The sequence below is a fragment of the Mustela erminea genome, chromosome 12 (assembly GCF_009829155.1).
Source record: "Mustela erminea isolate mMusErm1 chromosome 12, mMusErm1.Pri, whole genome shotgun sequence".
In the NCBI taxonomy this organism is placed as follows: Eukaryota; Metazoa; Chordata; class Mammalia; order Carnivora; family Mustelidae; genus Mustela; species Mustela erminea.
The window spans coordinates 90,818,403-90,834,269 of NC_045625.1; the positions used below are offsets into that span (position 1 = coordinate 90,818,403).

The 15,867-nt window shown below is 48.2% G+C and overlaps 1 protein-coding gene across 5 annotated transcripts in view; it reads left to right on the forward strand.

Annotated features, from left to right (window-relative positions):
* SPIN1 (spindlin 1) overlaps positions 1 to 15,867 on the forward strand; it is a 77,460-nt gene that overhangs the window by 43,846 nt on the left and 17,747 nt on the right. For all 5 annotated transcript variants that reach the window (XM_032308653.1, XM_032308652.1, XM_032308656.1 and 2 more), the window contains one exon: positions 10,698 to 10,746. In XM_032308653.1, coding sequence (XP_032164544.1) covers positions 10,698 to 10,746 — 49 coding nt within the window. The remainder of the gene's footprint in view (positions 1 to 10,697; positions 10,747 to 15,867) is intronic.

Here is a 15,867-nt window from a genome sequence, read left to right on the forward strand (position 1 = left end):
CTCTACTTCTCTGCCCGTTTGAAATTGAGGTCTCTAATACAGTTTTCCTAAAGTGCACCTAAGTGCACCAGTGGTGCCTGGTGGACCAGTATTGGGGCCTCCAAGTGTCTGGGTTAATGGGTATTTTCTCTAGAGATGGGTTTTCAGATTTTCTGAAAATCTGAAGGAGGAGAGTATTAACTCACAAAATTCCTGTTTTCTCCCTTAAAGTTATAGTCCTGTACCTTTATGTCTGTTGAAGCCTCACCACCAGAGGCCGCTTCTGATCACTGGGAAGTGGGCTTAGCAGATTTGCTCAGCCGTAGGGACAGGGAGCTCCTGAAGAGGCAGAGCTGTTCACAGTGGGAGTTGGTAGGGGTGGGGGCACCGAGTGTGGTGTGGATGACATTGATGAGGATTCCAGGCCTGAGTGAGCCGCTGGAACAGACAGGGTCTTTATCTTTGGAAAATCTGAGCCCACCCAAAATTAACAGCTGGTAGAAGGCATGTCTGGGAGCTGTTGCGGGTTGGGTTCTAGACCACCACGATAACGTGAATATTGCAGTGAAATGAGTCAGGTGAATGTCTTGGTTTCCCAGTGTGTGTGAAGAGTTATGTTTACACTCTGCTGCGGTCTGCCTACTGTGTGCAGTAGATGAAGTCTGCTTGAATCCATTTTAGAGAGAGAGTGTGCATGAGTGGGAGGAGGGGCAGGGAGGGAGGGAGAAGCTCAGGCCGGCTCCCCACGGAGCGTGGAGCCCAGCGCCGATCCCGCCACCGTGAGGGCGTGACCTGTGCCGAAACCAACCACCATCCAGATGCTCCCCTCTTTTTAAAGTAAGCTCCATGCCCAGTGTGGGGCTTGAACTCCCAGCCCTGAGACTGAACTACATGATCCACCCACTGGTCCTGTAGCATTGCGTCTAGTGTACACACCTTAATTAAAAAAAGTTTATTCTAAAAAAAATGCTCACCATCTTCTGAGCTTTCAGTGAGTTGCAAGCACTGATCACAGAACACTGTGATAAATATTGTAATAATGAGAAGTTTGCAATATTGCGAGAATTACCAAAATGTGGCACAGAGACACGAAGTGAGCAAACGCTGTGGGAAAAATGACACTGATAGACTCTCTTCATGCCGGGTTGTCAGAGACCTTCAGTTTGTCAAAAGCATGGTATTTGCAAAACTGGGCAAAACGAGGCTCAGTAAAAGGAGGCAGGAGTGTTTTGGAACAGCCGTCTCTGAGTGAGCCGCTGTTCACACAGCTTGAGGGAAGGTAGTTTTTCTTAGCCACCTTGGTTTAGTACAGTTTACATAACTTTTGTGAGTCATAGAACAGTTTATTTTATAAGTTACGGCTCTATTTTTTTTTTCACATTTCAATCGACAAATAGATGTAGTACCTAGTAAAGGATCTTGCTCTGTTTGCTGTGGAAAGTCTGTGATCCTCAGATGAGTGATGCCACCCATTTTCAGTGACAAACTGACGTCAGGGTGCAGTCCACGGGACGGGGTGCATTGGTGACCTCTCCTTGGCAGGCTGTAGGGGCCTCCGTCCCCGTCTTTGCGGCTGAATGCTACTCACACGTGTGCGGAGGTCAGTTACTCGAACATTAAGGTTGTGTCTGTTCTTCTGTATTAGACATGATGGCTGCAGTGAATCCACTTGTCTGTTTGTCCTGCCCGTGTATTGTCATTCGGATGGATTTCTAGGCGACCTGAATCAGATCTTAAATGCGTATGTAATTTTGGGAGGTATTCATGGGCTTTGTACTGTTTTAGCCTCTTACCAGCAGGCGGTCTGTGCGTGTGTCTCTCTCCCCTGGTCTTGCCGCTGTAGTATATCATCAGATGGGCCAGAAAGGAGTTTCAGTGTAGTTCCATGTGTGAGGTAGTGTCACATCCTGTAAGGCCTCTTTGGCCTTCCTTTTTCTGTTCTTTACTCTCCTGATTTTCTTCTACCTTTAGAAGCTCTGTTAAAGTCAGAGTTACTTTGTCTGTGGTAGGAGTTATTTTTTAAACTTGCCGCTGTGTAGTGCCAGCTTCGGGGAGAGGACTTTCTTTAAGTCCCTGGCCTCTTGTTTGCATCCACGTGGATCTCCGCTCCTGTTGCAGAAGTCATGCTGGACTTCTGTGGTGCCAGCTTATGTCTGTGGCTTCTTGGATCCTGTGTGTTAATGAATCTTTTCCTCACTTGTTTTCTGAAGAATATTCTCCAGTAGCTTCCAGATATTTGTGGGAGATGGAATTTTTGAGCCCATATGTGAATGTAAATGTCTGTATCCTCCGTTGGTAATTTAGCTGGGTATGGAAGTCTGTGTTGAAAGTCCTTTTACCTCCACTTTGCTAGTATTGCTTTCTGGTTGTGTAGCTCAGTGTTGGTGAAAGAATAGGTCTAATACGACTTAAAAAAAAGGACTTCATTTTTCTTAAAGATTTAAAAAAAATTTTATTTGAGACAGAGAGCATGCACAAGTAGAGGGAGAGGCAGATTAAGAAGGAGAAGCAGACTCCCCGCTGAGTCGGGAACCCCATGTGTAGCTCAGTGCCAGGACCGTGAGATCATGACCTGAGCCAAAGGCAGATGCTTAACCATCTGAGCCACCCAGGCGCCCCAGGACTTTATTTTCTTAAAGCTGTTTTAAGTTCACAGCAAAATTGAGCAGCATGTGTGGTTCTCATGTACTCCTGGTGCCCTTCCCGCAGCTTTCCACGTAAGTAGTAGCCCCACCAGAGAGTACATTTGTTATAATAGATGCATCTGCATTGGACACGTCCCACAGTCCATTGTTTATCTTAAGATTCACTCCTGGTATTGTACATTCTCGGGGTTTGACAAACGTATAATCACTCAAATCTACCATTTTGGTATCAGTCAGAGTACTTTTACTTCCTGAAAGGCCACTGTTCTTCAGCTCTTCATTCCTCTCTTCCCCCAGCCCCTGGTAGCCACTGACCTTTTACTGGACTCGTTGTTATGCCTTTCTTGGAATGGCAGAGAGTGGAATTTTATGTAGCCTTCTCAGATTGGCTTCCTCACTTGGCAGTATGCACTTGAGTTCTTCTGCGCTGTTCCATGACTTGATAGCTTGCTTCTTTCCAGTACTGAGTTATACTCAGTTTGTGGATATACCATTGTTATTTCCAGTCACCCACTAAAGGGTGTCTTGGTTGCTTCCAGGTTTAGGGAATTATAGATAAAGCTGCTATACACATCCACGGGCAGGTTTTTCTGCAGACTGGTTCCAGCTTCTTTGGGTAAATACCAAAGACTGTAATTGCTAGATCATATGGTAAGAGTATGGTTTGTAAGGAACCACCAGACTGTCTTCTAACACAGCTGCACCAGTGCTCATTCCCTCCAGCCATGAAAGAGAGTTCCTGTTGCTATATATCCTCTGCTGTGTTTGGTGTTGCCAGTGTTCTCGATTTTGGCTATTCTCTTAGATGTGGAGTGGTATCTCCTTGTTTTTAGTTTGCATTTTCCTGATGACATTATGTATGTAGAGCATCTTTTCTTACATGTTTTTTGCCATTTTGTGTTAAGCTCTTTGGCCCATGTTGAATCAGGTGGTTTTCTGGTTGAATTTTAAGAGTTCTTTTTATGTTTTGGATTAACAGTCCTTCATCAGGTATGTTTTCCAGGTATTTTCTTCTTCTGGTTGTCTTCCCTTTTTAAAAAAATTTATTTTAGAATTAAAAACCCCTATGACTAGGGCTGACTTTCAGTAGATAACAGTAAGGGAGCTGCTCTGCTACGTATGAAACCCTGACCTAGAAGCAGGTTTTCTGTGAATGGTCTAGCACCAGGTTCCCCACTAATGTGTGTTGCATGACTGGCGAGGGAATGGCTCCTTTCCAGCCGCGCCTGTTTCCCTGGGGACGACAGGCCCTCTGCACAGGATCCTGGTCCCTAAATGCAGTGGGCTGCTGGTGGGACAGTGGGGTCTGGCTATCTGAGGCCAGCCAAGGCTCCTCAGTGCTTCCCTGTTGTTCCGATGGGCAGGATTCTGACTTAGAAGCGTTCAGCCATAATCCCACAGATGGTAGTTTTACTCCATTGGCTCCTCAGCCAAGCACATACAGCCAGATTCTCATTTTCTTGATAGTGTCTTTCACAGAGCTGGAGTTTTTAAATTTAATGAAATCCAGCTTATCAGTTCATTTCTTTCATAGATTGTGCCATTGTATTATCTTAAAAAGTCATCAACATAACCAGGGTCATTTGTTTTTTTCCCTATGTTAACTTCTCTATAGAGAAGTTTTATAGTTTTGCACTCTGCATTTAGGTCTATGATCCATCCAGTTAATTTTTGTGAAGGATGTAAGGTCTCTGTCTATATTTATTTTTTTGCAGGGGAATGCATAGTCATTCCAGCATTATTTATCAAAAAGACTTTATCTTTTCTCCCAATTTATTGCCTTTGCTCCTTTGTCAAAGATCAGTTGACCATGTGTGGGTCTTTTCTGGGGTTCTCCATTTGATCTGCTTGTCCATTCTTTAGCCAGTACCATGCTGTCTTGATTAGTGTAGTTTCATCGTATGTCTTAAAGTCCGATAGTGTCAGTTATCCAACTTCGTTCTCTTCCTTCAATATTGCGTTGACTTTGGTGGATCTTTGGCTTCTCCCTATAAACTTTAGAACTGGTTTGTTGATACCCACAAAATAATTCACTAGGATTTGGATTGGGATTGCATTGAATCTGTAGATCCAGTTGGGAAGAACTGACCCCCCCCTTCTTTTTTCTTTTTAAGATTTTTATGTATTTATTTGAGAAAGAATGAGTGAGGGTGAAAGAGAGAGAATGACGGAGGAGGGGCAGAGGCAGAGGGAGAGGGAGAAGCAGGCTGTGGGCTGAGCAGGGAGCCCCATGTGGGGTTTGATCCCGGGGCTCTGAGATCATGACCTGAGCTGACGGCAGATGCTTAACTGACTAAGCCACTCAGCAACATCTGGGAAGAATTGACATCTTGACAATACTGAGTCTGTCTGTGAATGTGGAATATCTCTCCATTTAGGTAGTTGTTCTTTGATTTCTTCCATCAGTTTTCCTCATACCTGTCGTATATATGGGGTCTGTAGTGATGTCTCCTCTTTGATTTCTCCGGTTACTGATTTGTGTCTTTTTTCTTGTTAGTTATCCTTGTTAGAGATTTATCAATTTTGATTTTTTCAAAGAATGAGGTTTTGATTTCATTGATTTTTGTCTATTTTCTTTTTAAAATATTACTGATTTCTGTTAGAATTTTTAATAACATCTTTTTTTTTTTTTTTTTCTTAAAGATCTTATTTGTTTATTTGATGGAGAGAGCTCAAGCAGGGAGAGCAGCAGGCAAAGGGAGAGGGAGTGAGAGAAGCAAATTTCCTGCTGAGCAGGGAGCCCAATGTGTGGCTCAGTCCCAGGACCCTGAGTTCATAACCTGAGCCAGAGGCAGACACTTCACTGACTGAGCCCCAGGCGCCCTAATCCTTATAACATCTTTTGCTTACTTTGCATTTAATATGGTTTCCTCTTTTAATTTCCTAAGATAGAAGCTTAGATTTTTTATTTTAGATCTTTCCTCTTTTCCAATGCATGCATTCAGTGGTATAAATTTCTTTCTACGTGTTGCTTTCCCTGCATCCCACAAATTTTGTAGATTGTATTTCCATTTTTATTTACTTCAAAACATTTTTTAATTTGTCTTGCAATTTCTTCTTTGAACTATGTATTTAGAAGTGTGTTGTTTAATCGCTGAGTATTTGGGGATTTTCCAGCTTTTTTTCTGTTACTGATGTTAGTTTGATTTTATTGTGGTTTGAGAGCTGTTGCAGAATTTCTGTTCTTTTAAATGTATTAAGGTGTATTTTATGGTCTAGAATGTTGTTGGATAAAGTGGTCTGTTGATGTCAGTTACATCCATTTGATTAGTGGTGGTTTTGGGTTTGACTGTGTCTTTACTGATTTTCTGCCTGCTGGGTGTGTCCATTTCTGATAGAGGGTTATTGAAGTATCCAACTGTGATAATGGATTTATCAGTTTTTCTTGGTAGTTCTAACAGTTTTGCCTTCCTTAGTTTGATGTTTTGTTGTGAGACACACATGTTAAGGATTGTTATGGCTAAAGATTTATCTTTATCATAATATATATATTTTTTCCCTGGTGACTTCCCTGCTCTGGAATCTCTCTGAAATTAGTATAGGTACTCTCATTTCTTTAGATCCGTGTTAGCATGGTGTATCTTTTTCCTTCTGTCTACTTTTAATCTAAATAGATCTTTACGGTGGATTTCTTTAGGACAATATGGTCTTGTTTTTTGTGCCACTGTGACACTGTGATGTTTTAATTGGTGTATTTAGACCGTTGATATTAAGGTGATGATTGGATTAATACCGGCTGTATTTATTACTGTTCTCTATTCATTGCCATTGGTCTTTTGCTGTTTTAAGAGACTGCCCTAGAGTTGGCAGGATATACATTCATAACTAATCCAGTTCACTTATAAGTAAGCTATAATCATCTGATATGTTGTTGCTAGTATTCTGAACAAATGTTACCAGTTCTGTTAAGAATAATAAAAATAGAAGTTTTTGTTTTATCTTCACTGATTCCATCTCTAATGATCTTTCTGTAGATTTGAGTTTCTCAGCTGTATTATTCTTTTCTCTGAAGCATTTCTTTTCCCATTTCTTACAGTGCAGGTCTCCTGGCAGCAAATTCTCTTACCTTTTGCTTTTTTGAGCAAGTCTTCTCCTTCACTCTTGAAGGGTAACAATATAAAATTCTAGGTTTTTAATTTTTTCCCCAACACTTTATCTCCGTCTTCTCTCTGCATGCTTGATTTCTGAGGAGACGTTGGGTATAATTCCTGCCCTGTTCCTTTGTACGTAAGGTGTTTTTCCTCTGGCTCTTGTCAGGAGTTTTTCTTTGTCCTTATATGTGGTTTTGGGGGTATTTATCCTGCTTGGCATTCTCTGAACTTCCGGATCTCTGGTTTAGTGTTTGACCTTAATTTGGGGAAATCATTAGTCATTATTGCTTCTGATACTTCTCTGTTCCTTTGTCTCCTCCTTCCTGGCATTCCCAGTGCACATGTTACGTCTTTGTAGTTGTCCCATGGTCCTTGGATATTTTGATTTGTTTTTTCCTGTTTTTGTCTTTTTTCTCTTTGCTTTCCAGGTTTGGAGGTTTCTGTTGGCATGTCCTGAAGCTCGGCAAGTCTTCTCAGCGGCCTCTGGTGACTGCTGCATTCGCGTCGGCCGGTTTCCTCCTGTCTCTCTGATCTTGCCCGTGCTTTCTTCCTTTTCCCGGCCTTTTGTGGTTTTTAATCAAGCACTTGCCATGATTCTGCTTTCTCCGGCAGGAGTCCCCCAGACACATTCTTCAGTTCCGTTACGGTGTTTGAGCTCTGCCATGTCTTGTAATTTTTCTCTCTGTTTACATTACTCATCTTTTCTCACATGTTGAACACTTTTTTTTTTGGGTAGAGCCCCTAGCTCCTTACTGACCGTTACTCGGAACTCTCCGTCTCATGGTCCCACCATCCCTGTCTTAACCGGAGTCTGGGCCGGGTGCTCGCTGTCTCTTCACACCACGTTGTTTGCTTTCCAGCGTGCGGTGCCGTGTGGCTGCGACGCGGGCCGTGTCGGGGCACCTGGAGCGTGGGCTCTCGCGTGTCTCTGCCGCGGGCCACCTCCTCCCGCAGGGCGACCGGACGGCGGCTGTGCTTCGGATTCCCCTTCCCTCAGGCCCGAGGTGGAGCTCTTGAGGGCAGGCCTTGCTGCGAACTGAGCGCTTCGCTGGATTTCCAAACGGGGACTTACCCCCTCCCCCTGCTGGAGGCAGGAGGGGGTTTTTCTCTCTGCCCGGAGAGCCCGGCAGCGCTCCTGGACGTGAGACGTGCCAGCGCGTTGATGCCCGGCGCCCCCTCGGCACGATTGGTGGCCAGAGGCTTCGTCCCAGCCTTCTCCACCGCGAGGCCCCGGCCGCTGGGCAGTTGCTGCTCGGCCTTTCCTGCTGAGCTGGCATGGTCTGCGCCCGCGGGTGGCCCCAGGCTCGGGGCAGCGGTTTGCTGCGACTTGGCGCCTCTGACCAGCCGAAGGAGACTGGTTGACTCTTTGCCAGGAAAGCTTCTGTTTGTTGGGGTACAGCACAGAAATAGCTCGTTCTCCCCTTCGTGGCGTCAGTTTTCAGGAGCTCTTTGCCTTCCGTCTTGGTAGCCTCTTGTTCCCGTGGTGACCGTGATTCCCTCAGCTTCCATGAGGACACGCGCGCTTTCCCTTCATCCGTGTGGCTCGGGGATCATTTCATAAACTGCTGCTTGTCTGACAGCACGCCTGCCGTGGAGGCGTTTCCTGAGTGATGACTAGCAGATGGTTTCTGCCAGGGTCCCCTCCAGCGGGGGACGAGGGCTCCATGAGGACGCATGGGGACTTGCGGGCCGGGGCCGCCCAGATGCTGAGTCCGCTGTCCTGGCCCGGCGTCCTGGCGTGGGAGGGGAGCGCGCGCCGACGTCTGGGGCAGGCCCGGCTGCGCTGAGCGGGTCCTTCCTGTCCTTGTGCGCGGCTCTCCTCCTCTCCTGCCCCAAGCCTCGCCGTGTTCCACAGCGCTCCGGGGGACTCTGCGCTCTTTCCAGGCTGTGTCCTCCTGTCACCCCTGAGCTGGCTGCGTGTGGAAGGAGGGCGGCCCTGCGCCATCACCTGGGAACACTGACAGATCGTCCCGCAGAGACCAGTCGGCCATCTCTACCCCTGTTGACTTAACTTGACAGTTGTGATTGGGATACTGGGAAGGAAATGTGTGTTTAAATCACACACTTCCATGTAAGGCCAAGGAGAGAGAACTTTGTGGATAACCTGCCGGCCTCCAGCCTGGGGAACCACCATGCTGAGCCTGTGGTCAGAGAGTCTTTGTTTTCTGTTTATTTTTGTTGCTCAGCGCGAATTTTGATCACTGTAGTAAGTACCGTGTTTGCTGCATTCCACGGATTGTGTTTCCATTTGTTTTTCAAGATCAAGTTTCATGGTGGTTTTGTCTTTGAACTGTGGACTTCTGGAAGATTGTTACTTAATTTTCAAAAACACAGGCATTTCCAGATACTATTTATTTCTCGTTTAATTCTCATGTGGCCAAAGCACAAACTTCTTATGATTCCATGTTGTTTTAAGTGCATGGAGGGTTTGTGTTACAAGGAGCAGATGGTGTGTGGGTGAACGTCTCATGTGAACTTGGGAAAAAGTGCGTGTTGGCGGTCTGTGGAGTTCGGGTCTTCCGTGTCTCCGCCGGTTTTCTGCCCATGCTTTACGTCCGTTACGGACGGAGGAGCTCAGATGGGGGCATGTGATTGTGGGTGATTCCGTCCTGCCGGTCCGTCCGGTTTTGCTTGTGTCCTTCACTGTTCTGGGACAAGGTCCACACACACGTTCGGGCTGGGGTGGAATGTAGGGGCTTTTTGGTTCTTTGGCTCTTACCATCTTGAATGTCGTCTTGATCCTCAGTGACTTTGTCTCGAAGTTAACTCGGGTGGTGGTAGCCGCGGAGCCGTCCTCTCCGTCTCGCCTCTCAGTTGGTGCGTGTGGCGTCTGTGCTCGCCGTGCTTCTCCGTTCCGTTGGCCTGGGGGCTGCCGGGGCTGCACGTGTGCCGCGTCCACAGGTTCACCTCACTGTCTTCTGCCTGGCTCTGCTGTTCTGACCATGAATCTGGAGTCAGTATTGCCTTTATTTCTCTACGTTTAATGTGTGTTGCATTGTCAGGAGCTTTTAAAAGTCTTTTATTATTGGTTGCTGGTTTTCAGAGACGGGATGAGGACGTGCTCTGGCCTGGTTGTCTTTGGCGTTGGTGAGCTCACTGGCCGTGAGGTTGCGTACTTAGCACATCTCGAGGGCCCACTGCTGTTGCTTCTTCCAGAGTAGTTTCTTCTTTCCCGTGCCGCCCTCTCGGTCGTAGGTGCAGTTTACTGGGCACCCGGCCACCGAGGCGGTTCCTGGCCCTGCTCTTCCTCATCGTCGTGGAACTGGTCTGTGGGATCTGGTCCGTGGCTCACCATATTTGCTGATCTTCATTTCAGACCCTGTGTTTTCCACTACTTTCATTCCAGTCCTTTTGTCATTTTTAAGGTTGTGTGTGTGTTCCTTTAAATACATGAGCGTATTGATTACAGCACTTTCAATATCTTTGTTGTTACTTTCGTTGTCTGGTGATAACCCACGGGGCTGTGGGGTCCGGTCTGCCGCGCCGCGGTGGGGATGAGCTGTGGTGCGTCGTGACTCGGTCGCAGCCCTCTGAGTTTGTTCCTGTCCACAGATGCCCGGATGGGCTGTGGCAGCTTTGATTCCTGGGGCTCCTTCAGCCTTCCTGCTGAGGAGCCATCTCTGTGGTTTTTACCACATGGGTCCAAAGAGGTGGCTCAGTGGACTTTGAACACCGTTCAGACGCCGTCCTACCCCCAGATACGTCATACTTTATGGCTAAGATCATCCCTTCTTTGGTTTTGGGTGGTTTTGTAAGGGTGACCTGGGGAGATGAGCTGTTGTCCCTGTCATTTTATCTCCCCAGAACTCCTTTTATCTCCTTTTTAAGAATTAGATAAACAGACGGCATTCTGTATGTTGGCTTGTTTATGGTTTATTTTCATTTCATGCTTTATGCAGTGGTTTTTCAGAAGTTAATTTTTTCCGAGTTCTGAAGTATTTTCTGTCCAGCTTTTATTGACTTATATTCACTTCTCTTTTAGGCCATGCTGGTGTGTCCGCAAGTATGATGAAGAAAAGGACGTCCCACAAGTAAGCACCCCTGAAACTTGCTTTTAGATAGCAGGTTGTCACTGTGGGTCATGTAGGGTCTGAGAAGCAGCGTGATGCCCTCCCCTGGGTTGAGAAGGTCTTGCCTCACTGCATATTTCCTCCCTTGTCCTTGGCCTGGCCTACGGCTGCCTAGGCCTGTCCATCTACCTCTTAAAGCCTCTGGGTCATGATTTCCCCTCCAGCTCCGAGGGGCTGGACTGACAGCAGGAGGTGTCCACTGACGGTGGCAGGTGCGCGGTGAGCCCTCCTGTTCCTCTCCTTGGAAGGGCTGTGCGCCCTTGGCATGCAAGTTCTTTCCTCAGTCTCTGATCTGCTGGACAAGGAGCTCCTTGTGGACAGAGGCCTTTGCTCATGCTTGAGGGTCTGGCTAGCATGTTGAGGGGTGCACTCGCTTACCGCTTTATAACATTTTCAAATAAATGAAAAGCTTGTAATTTAGGGAACACATTCGCATGTTGAAAGAGAATTAAAAAGCCATGTATTTTAAGTGACCAGTATGTTATAAATCCTAAATTCTTTAGGTACCAGAGTAAAGAGGCCACTTTTTCTCCCTTAAATCTTTGTGTATGACACAGTTACATTTAAAAAGAAAATTGGGATACTATCTTAAATGACAATATGGTGCTTATACTGAGTTACATTTAACAGATTTCACAAGTACCCGCCAGGTTCTGGTTGCTGCTGTCACACCACGGACATTGCTCTAACGAACCAGTTCTAATTGTTTTTTGAGTCTTAGTTGTAGACCGTTGACTCTGGAAGAGACCCTTTGGCCCCAGCTAGCACATCCTGAGCCTCTCTTTATAGCCTTTCTTTCCACATTATTCACACTGAGAGGCTCGTGAGCACGCGGCCACCACCCTGTGGGGCTGAAGAGCACGAGGCGCCTGTTCCTAATGGTCGGTGGTCGGTGCACACGTGCCTCCTGTTTCAGAGCACATATGGACGTGTAAATATCTGTCACATGTGGTTCAAGAAATGACCTGGAATAGAAAGGTGTGACGTTGAGGTGAATGTATGTGTCCCTGAGGTTTGAGAAAGCATGTTCCAGATTCCGTGAATTTGCCCCTTACCTTCATGTTTCTGCCACATCCAGGGATGTGGGATTCATGTTCCGGTCTCCCCTCGTTACCCTACCATAGCATTCCCGTGAGTGGTAAACCAGTGCCGTGGTCTGAGCGAAAGGTAACCAGACAGATACAAGCCTTAACTAGTAGGTAATGCTAGAAATGTAACTGCAGTGGGAGAGAGGCAAGGGACATGTTAACTTTGCAAGACTGGAGCAGTTCATGCAAAATAAATTTTGCCAATCACTTAAAAATAAATGGCTTTAAGAATGTAATGTACATTCAGTTTTAGCCATTTTACACATTGCTGGGTAGGACTAGAAGGTTTAGTTAGGATTTTGGGCCTTGTTGGGTTTGTGCAAGGATTTCACAAGCCTCACCTGAAGCACGGTGGTCATCCGTTAACTCCTGCTTCCGAGGTGCTGGTTGTTTCTCCCCCCAGAGCACAAGGAATAAACACCTGCTTTTAAACTGGGCTGTTGGTATGCGTACCAGCGGAAGGCGTCTGACCCCTGTGCGCTCCTGTGTGCACAGCTTGGCCTGGTGCTCGTTCCATTGAGAGAGCAGAGGGCCGCGCCCCAGGTACTCTGCAGCCAGCGGGAGCCGGAAGGAAAGGGAAGGCTGCTCCCGTCGGCCCGAGTCGTCGCACCTCTGCACACATCTGAAGGCGCTCGGACGCAAACACCGAGGACGCGCAGGTCTGCACAAGGCACTACGAATGGCCGTTGCTTGCCGCCTCTGGCGGGGCCTCTGCCCGGGAGCTGGCGCGGAGCAGGAAGCTGGTGGCTCAGCTGGGCGCCTCGGCACGTTCCTCCCATCTGCCTGGCCCCGTGCTTACCCGGCCTAAGAACACTGACGTGGACCAGGACGGGCCCTCTCCACAAGTGCCATGTTTATGGAAAGCACATGGAGAAGGCTTGGAGCCGTGCCTTCCTCCACTGGGGCCTCCGGCAAGCGAGGCAGGCATGCAGGACTGACCCATGCCTCAGTCCAGGGGGGCTGAACAGGAACCCCACGTGTGGACGCCTCTGCCTGCTGGAGGGAGTCCCAGGGACACTCAGGAAACACGTGCCGGCGGGGACTCGGGTCTACTGTGTTGGAGCACCGTGGCACCCAGAAATTGTGTATCGGTGGCTTGTTTCTGCTTCCAGTAAACGGAAAAAGCTTCCGTGCCTCCTGGCGGCTGGGCCCCTCATTGCATTTTGGGAACAAGTTGGTGACAGGCGTCTCCTGGTTTCGTAGGAGGTGATTTGGGAAATGCGTCGCAGCGAACAGCCTGGGCCGGAACTGCACGGGTCCACACACACCTGCATTTATTTCTGTAAACACGGGACCATGCCGTGTGTATGTTGTCTTCCTTAGGACTGTGTTCGTAACACTGTTCTCCAGGCTGCTGGATGGTAAAAACTCTGTGTGGAATAGAGGCTAGCTGACTGTTCTGGGTATCAGTAAGGCTTCCAGCCAAGCTGTTAAATTTGAGGGAGTCAGAAGTTACACCCAGATTTTCGCCCAGACTACGTGGGGTTCAGTGCTCCAGTCCTGCTTTGTTCAAGGGTCAGTGGTGGAATTTGAAGGGAAGGTACGGTTGGGCGGCCTCTGAGGTCAGTCCACCTGTCGTAGTTCTGTTTCCAGTTTCCAGGTGGGAATCTGCTGCTTTCCTCCCCTAGTTGGCATCGTGGAATGTATTTCTGCTTCCGGATTTTGGTGTATTGCCCCTGACACGCATTTAGAGAATGGGCCGGGGCTTTCATGCACCGAGTAGAGAGATTTCTGGAGAGCACTTTTCTCCTTAAGACGTTAGTCACTGACAGTGACGAGGGTGGAGAGAAACCCCCTCCACCTCATCCTCAAGTCCCTGGGTGGCAGCCCTGTCGAGGAACCCCGAGTCCTTTAACGCACAGAGGCCTCACGGCGCCCACGCCGTGCCTGCGCAGGGAGCGTGTTCGCGGCCCGTCTGCAGAGTGGTGGTGTCCGTGGGGAGCATGCGGCCTGGTTGAGCATGGAGCCTGGTGCTGCCTGACTTCAGCCCATCAAAACCGAGACGACGTCTTCCTCAGCTTGTGAGGAGCTGCTCTCCACACCAGGGAAGCGGGCAGCGTTTGCAAGGCCCTCGGCTCTGGGAGGCTTCTGTGGACAGCTGTTGGCATGTAGAAGGAGTAGCCCGAGAACCCAGTGCGATTTGGGTGGAAGGCAGATGCTCGTGCTGTTTCTCTCTCCTGTTGAGCCGGCAGTGGCGGTTCTGCTGGAGAATTTGTGTTAAGCAGCACATCCCAGAAAAGCAGCTTTTTCTTCTCCTTGCTGGTGGGCATCTTGTGAAAAGACAGTCACTTTGGTTTAATCAGTATTTTATGCTGAAATGTGCTGGAACACAGAGTAAGGGAACTGCCTTTCTAGGACGGTACTAAATCGAGTACGGGAAGAGGGGCAGGAGTTGATGATACAACAACGTACGTGGCGTGAGACAGGCACTTGCTGGTTCACTGCAGACTTGTGGTGGTTGGAATTTGAGCAAGTGTGGCCTCTTTAACTGCTGGCTACCAAAGTAAGATCTTCCAGTCCTGGGGGGCAGTTAGGGGGTGGGTCTCGGGCACTTAGGGAGTCTGGTTAAATGGTGGACGATCTTCCAACACAGAATTTCCTTTGTGGATGGCAGAGCGAATAGTGTGGTCGGGTCAGAACTTACTCGAAGCGTTGAAAGTGTTGAGCAAGGTACAGAAATGCCCCCTGCATTTGCAGTTTACCTTGTTGGGAATGTGGACGCGTAGACATGAGTGTTGGTTCTGAATTGTGCTCTCCAGCTGTGGTGCCTGGGGTAGAGAGCCCGGGAGCCTGTTAGGTTAGAAGGTTTGGGATTGTGGACTCGGGTCTCTGGGGCCAGCGTGGGCTTCCGCACATGCTCTGGGTTGCCGTCCGCCTGCCTGCGGCTCCTCTCAGGCTCATCGGGGAGCTGCGCGGGTCCTTCGGCAGCAGTGAGAGTGGTTGCTGAGGGGCCCGCCCCCACCCACTGTCCCTGCAGACTGATAGGGGCTCCCAGTGGCCCCGGAAGCCAGTCCTTTCAGAGGTGGCTTCTGGAGAGAAGGAGCGAGCAGTGTGATCCTAGGGGTTCACCTCGCTTCTGTACTTTACCTGTGAATCATTTGGGTGGGGACTCGGGGCACCCTTGTCCTTCACTTGGCGGCAGTTCCAACCACCTCCCCAGAGCGAAGTGTCTGGGCGTCTGTCGGCAGCCACCCTGTGTGTCGGCCTGGCAAGTGGTTACGAGAACATACAGGAAATTGAGAGCGGTTAAAAACATGGGCGTCCGGGGAGGACCTGAGTCAGCATCACCGCATTCAGGGAGCCCTCATTTTAAAATTAGAGAAGCTGTTTCCATTGTGTGTGGCATCTGTGTGCTGTTCTTTGAACCACCCACAGATGACCCAAGGGCGTGTCTGCTGCCGCCTTCCCCGGGAACCGGACACATTGCTCTTCATTTGCTTTCATATGTACTGTTTTGGCATGTGAAAATCAGCTTTAGTTTTTATTATGGTTTCTGTCGATTTTTATCTAAAGTAGCAATTAGCAATTAAAATTAAAACAATTTTTTTTTAAGAATTTATTTATTTGACAGAGCGTAAGGAGAGCGGCAGCAGAGGGGGAGGGAGAAGCGAGCTCCCCACCAAGCAGGGAGCCTGGTACGGGCTCCATCCCAGGACTCGGGGATGGCGACCGCTTAACCGACTGAGCCACCCAGTCACCCTGCAATTAAAATAAAATCTAAGAACTTGTTTAGGATATAATTTTTAGCCTTTCTGGTTATGAGCAATTTAAAATGTCCACAAAAATAGAGTAACAGTAAGTCCTGAGCCCTGTCAGCCAGCTTCAGTGACCATCAGCGTTTTGCCTGATGATAGACTCTGAGATGATACCCGAGCGGACCACTCGTTACCCAGGGGAGTTCCCAGCCTCGACGCCCAGTCGATGCTGGGTGGAAGAACTTAAATCAGCTTACAAACAACATATATTTGTGCACGCTTACTATGAAATAATACGT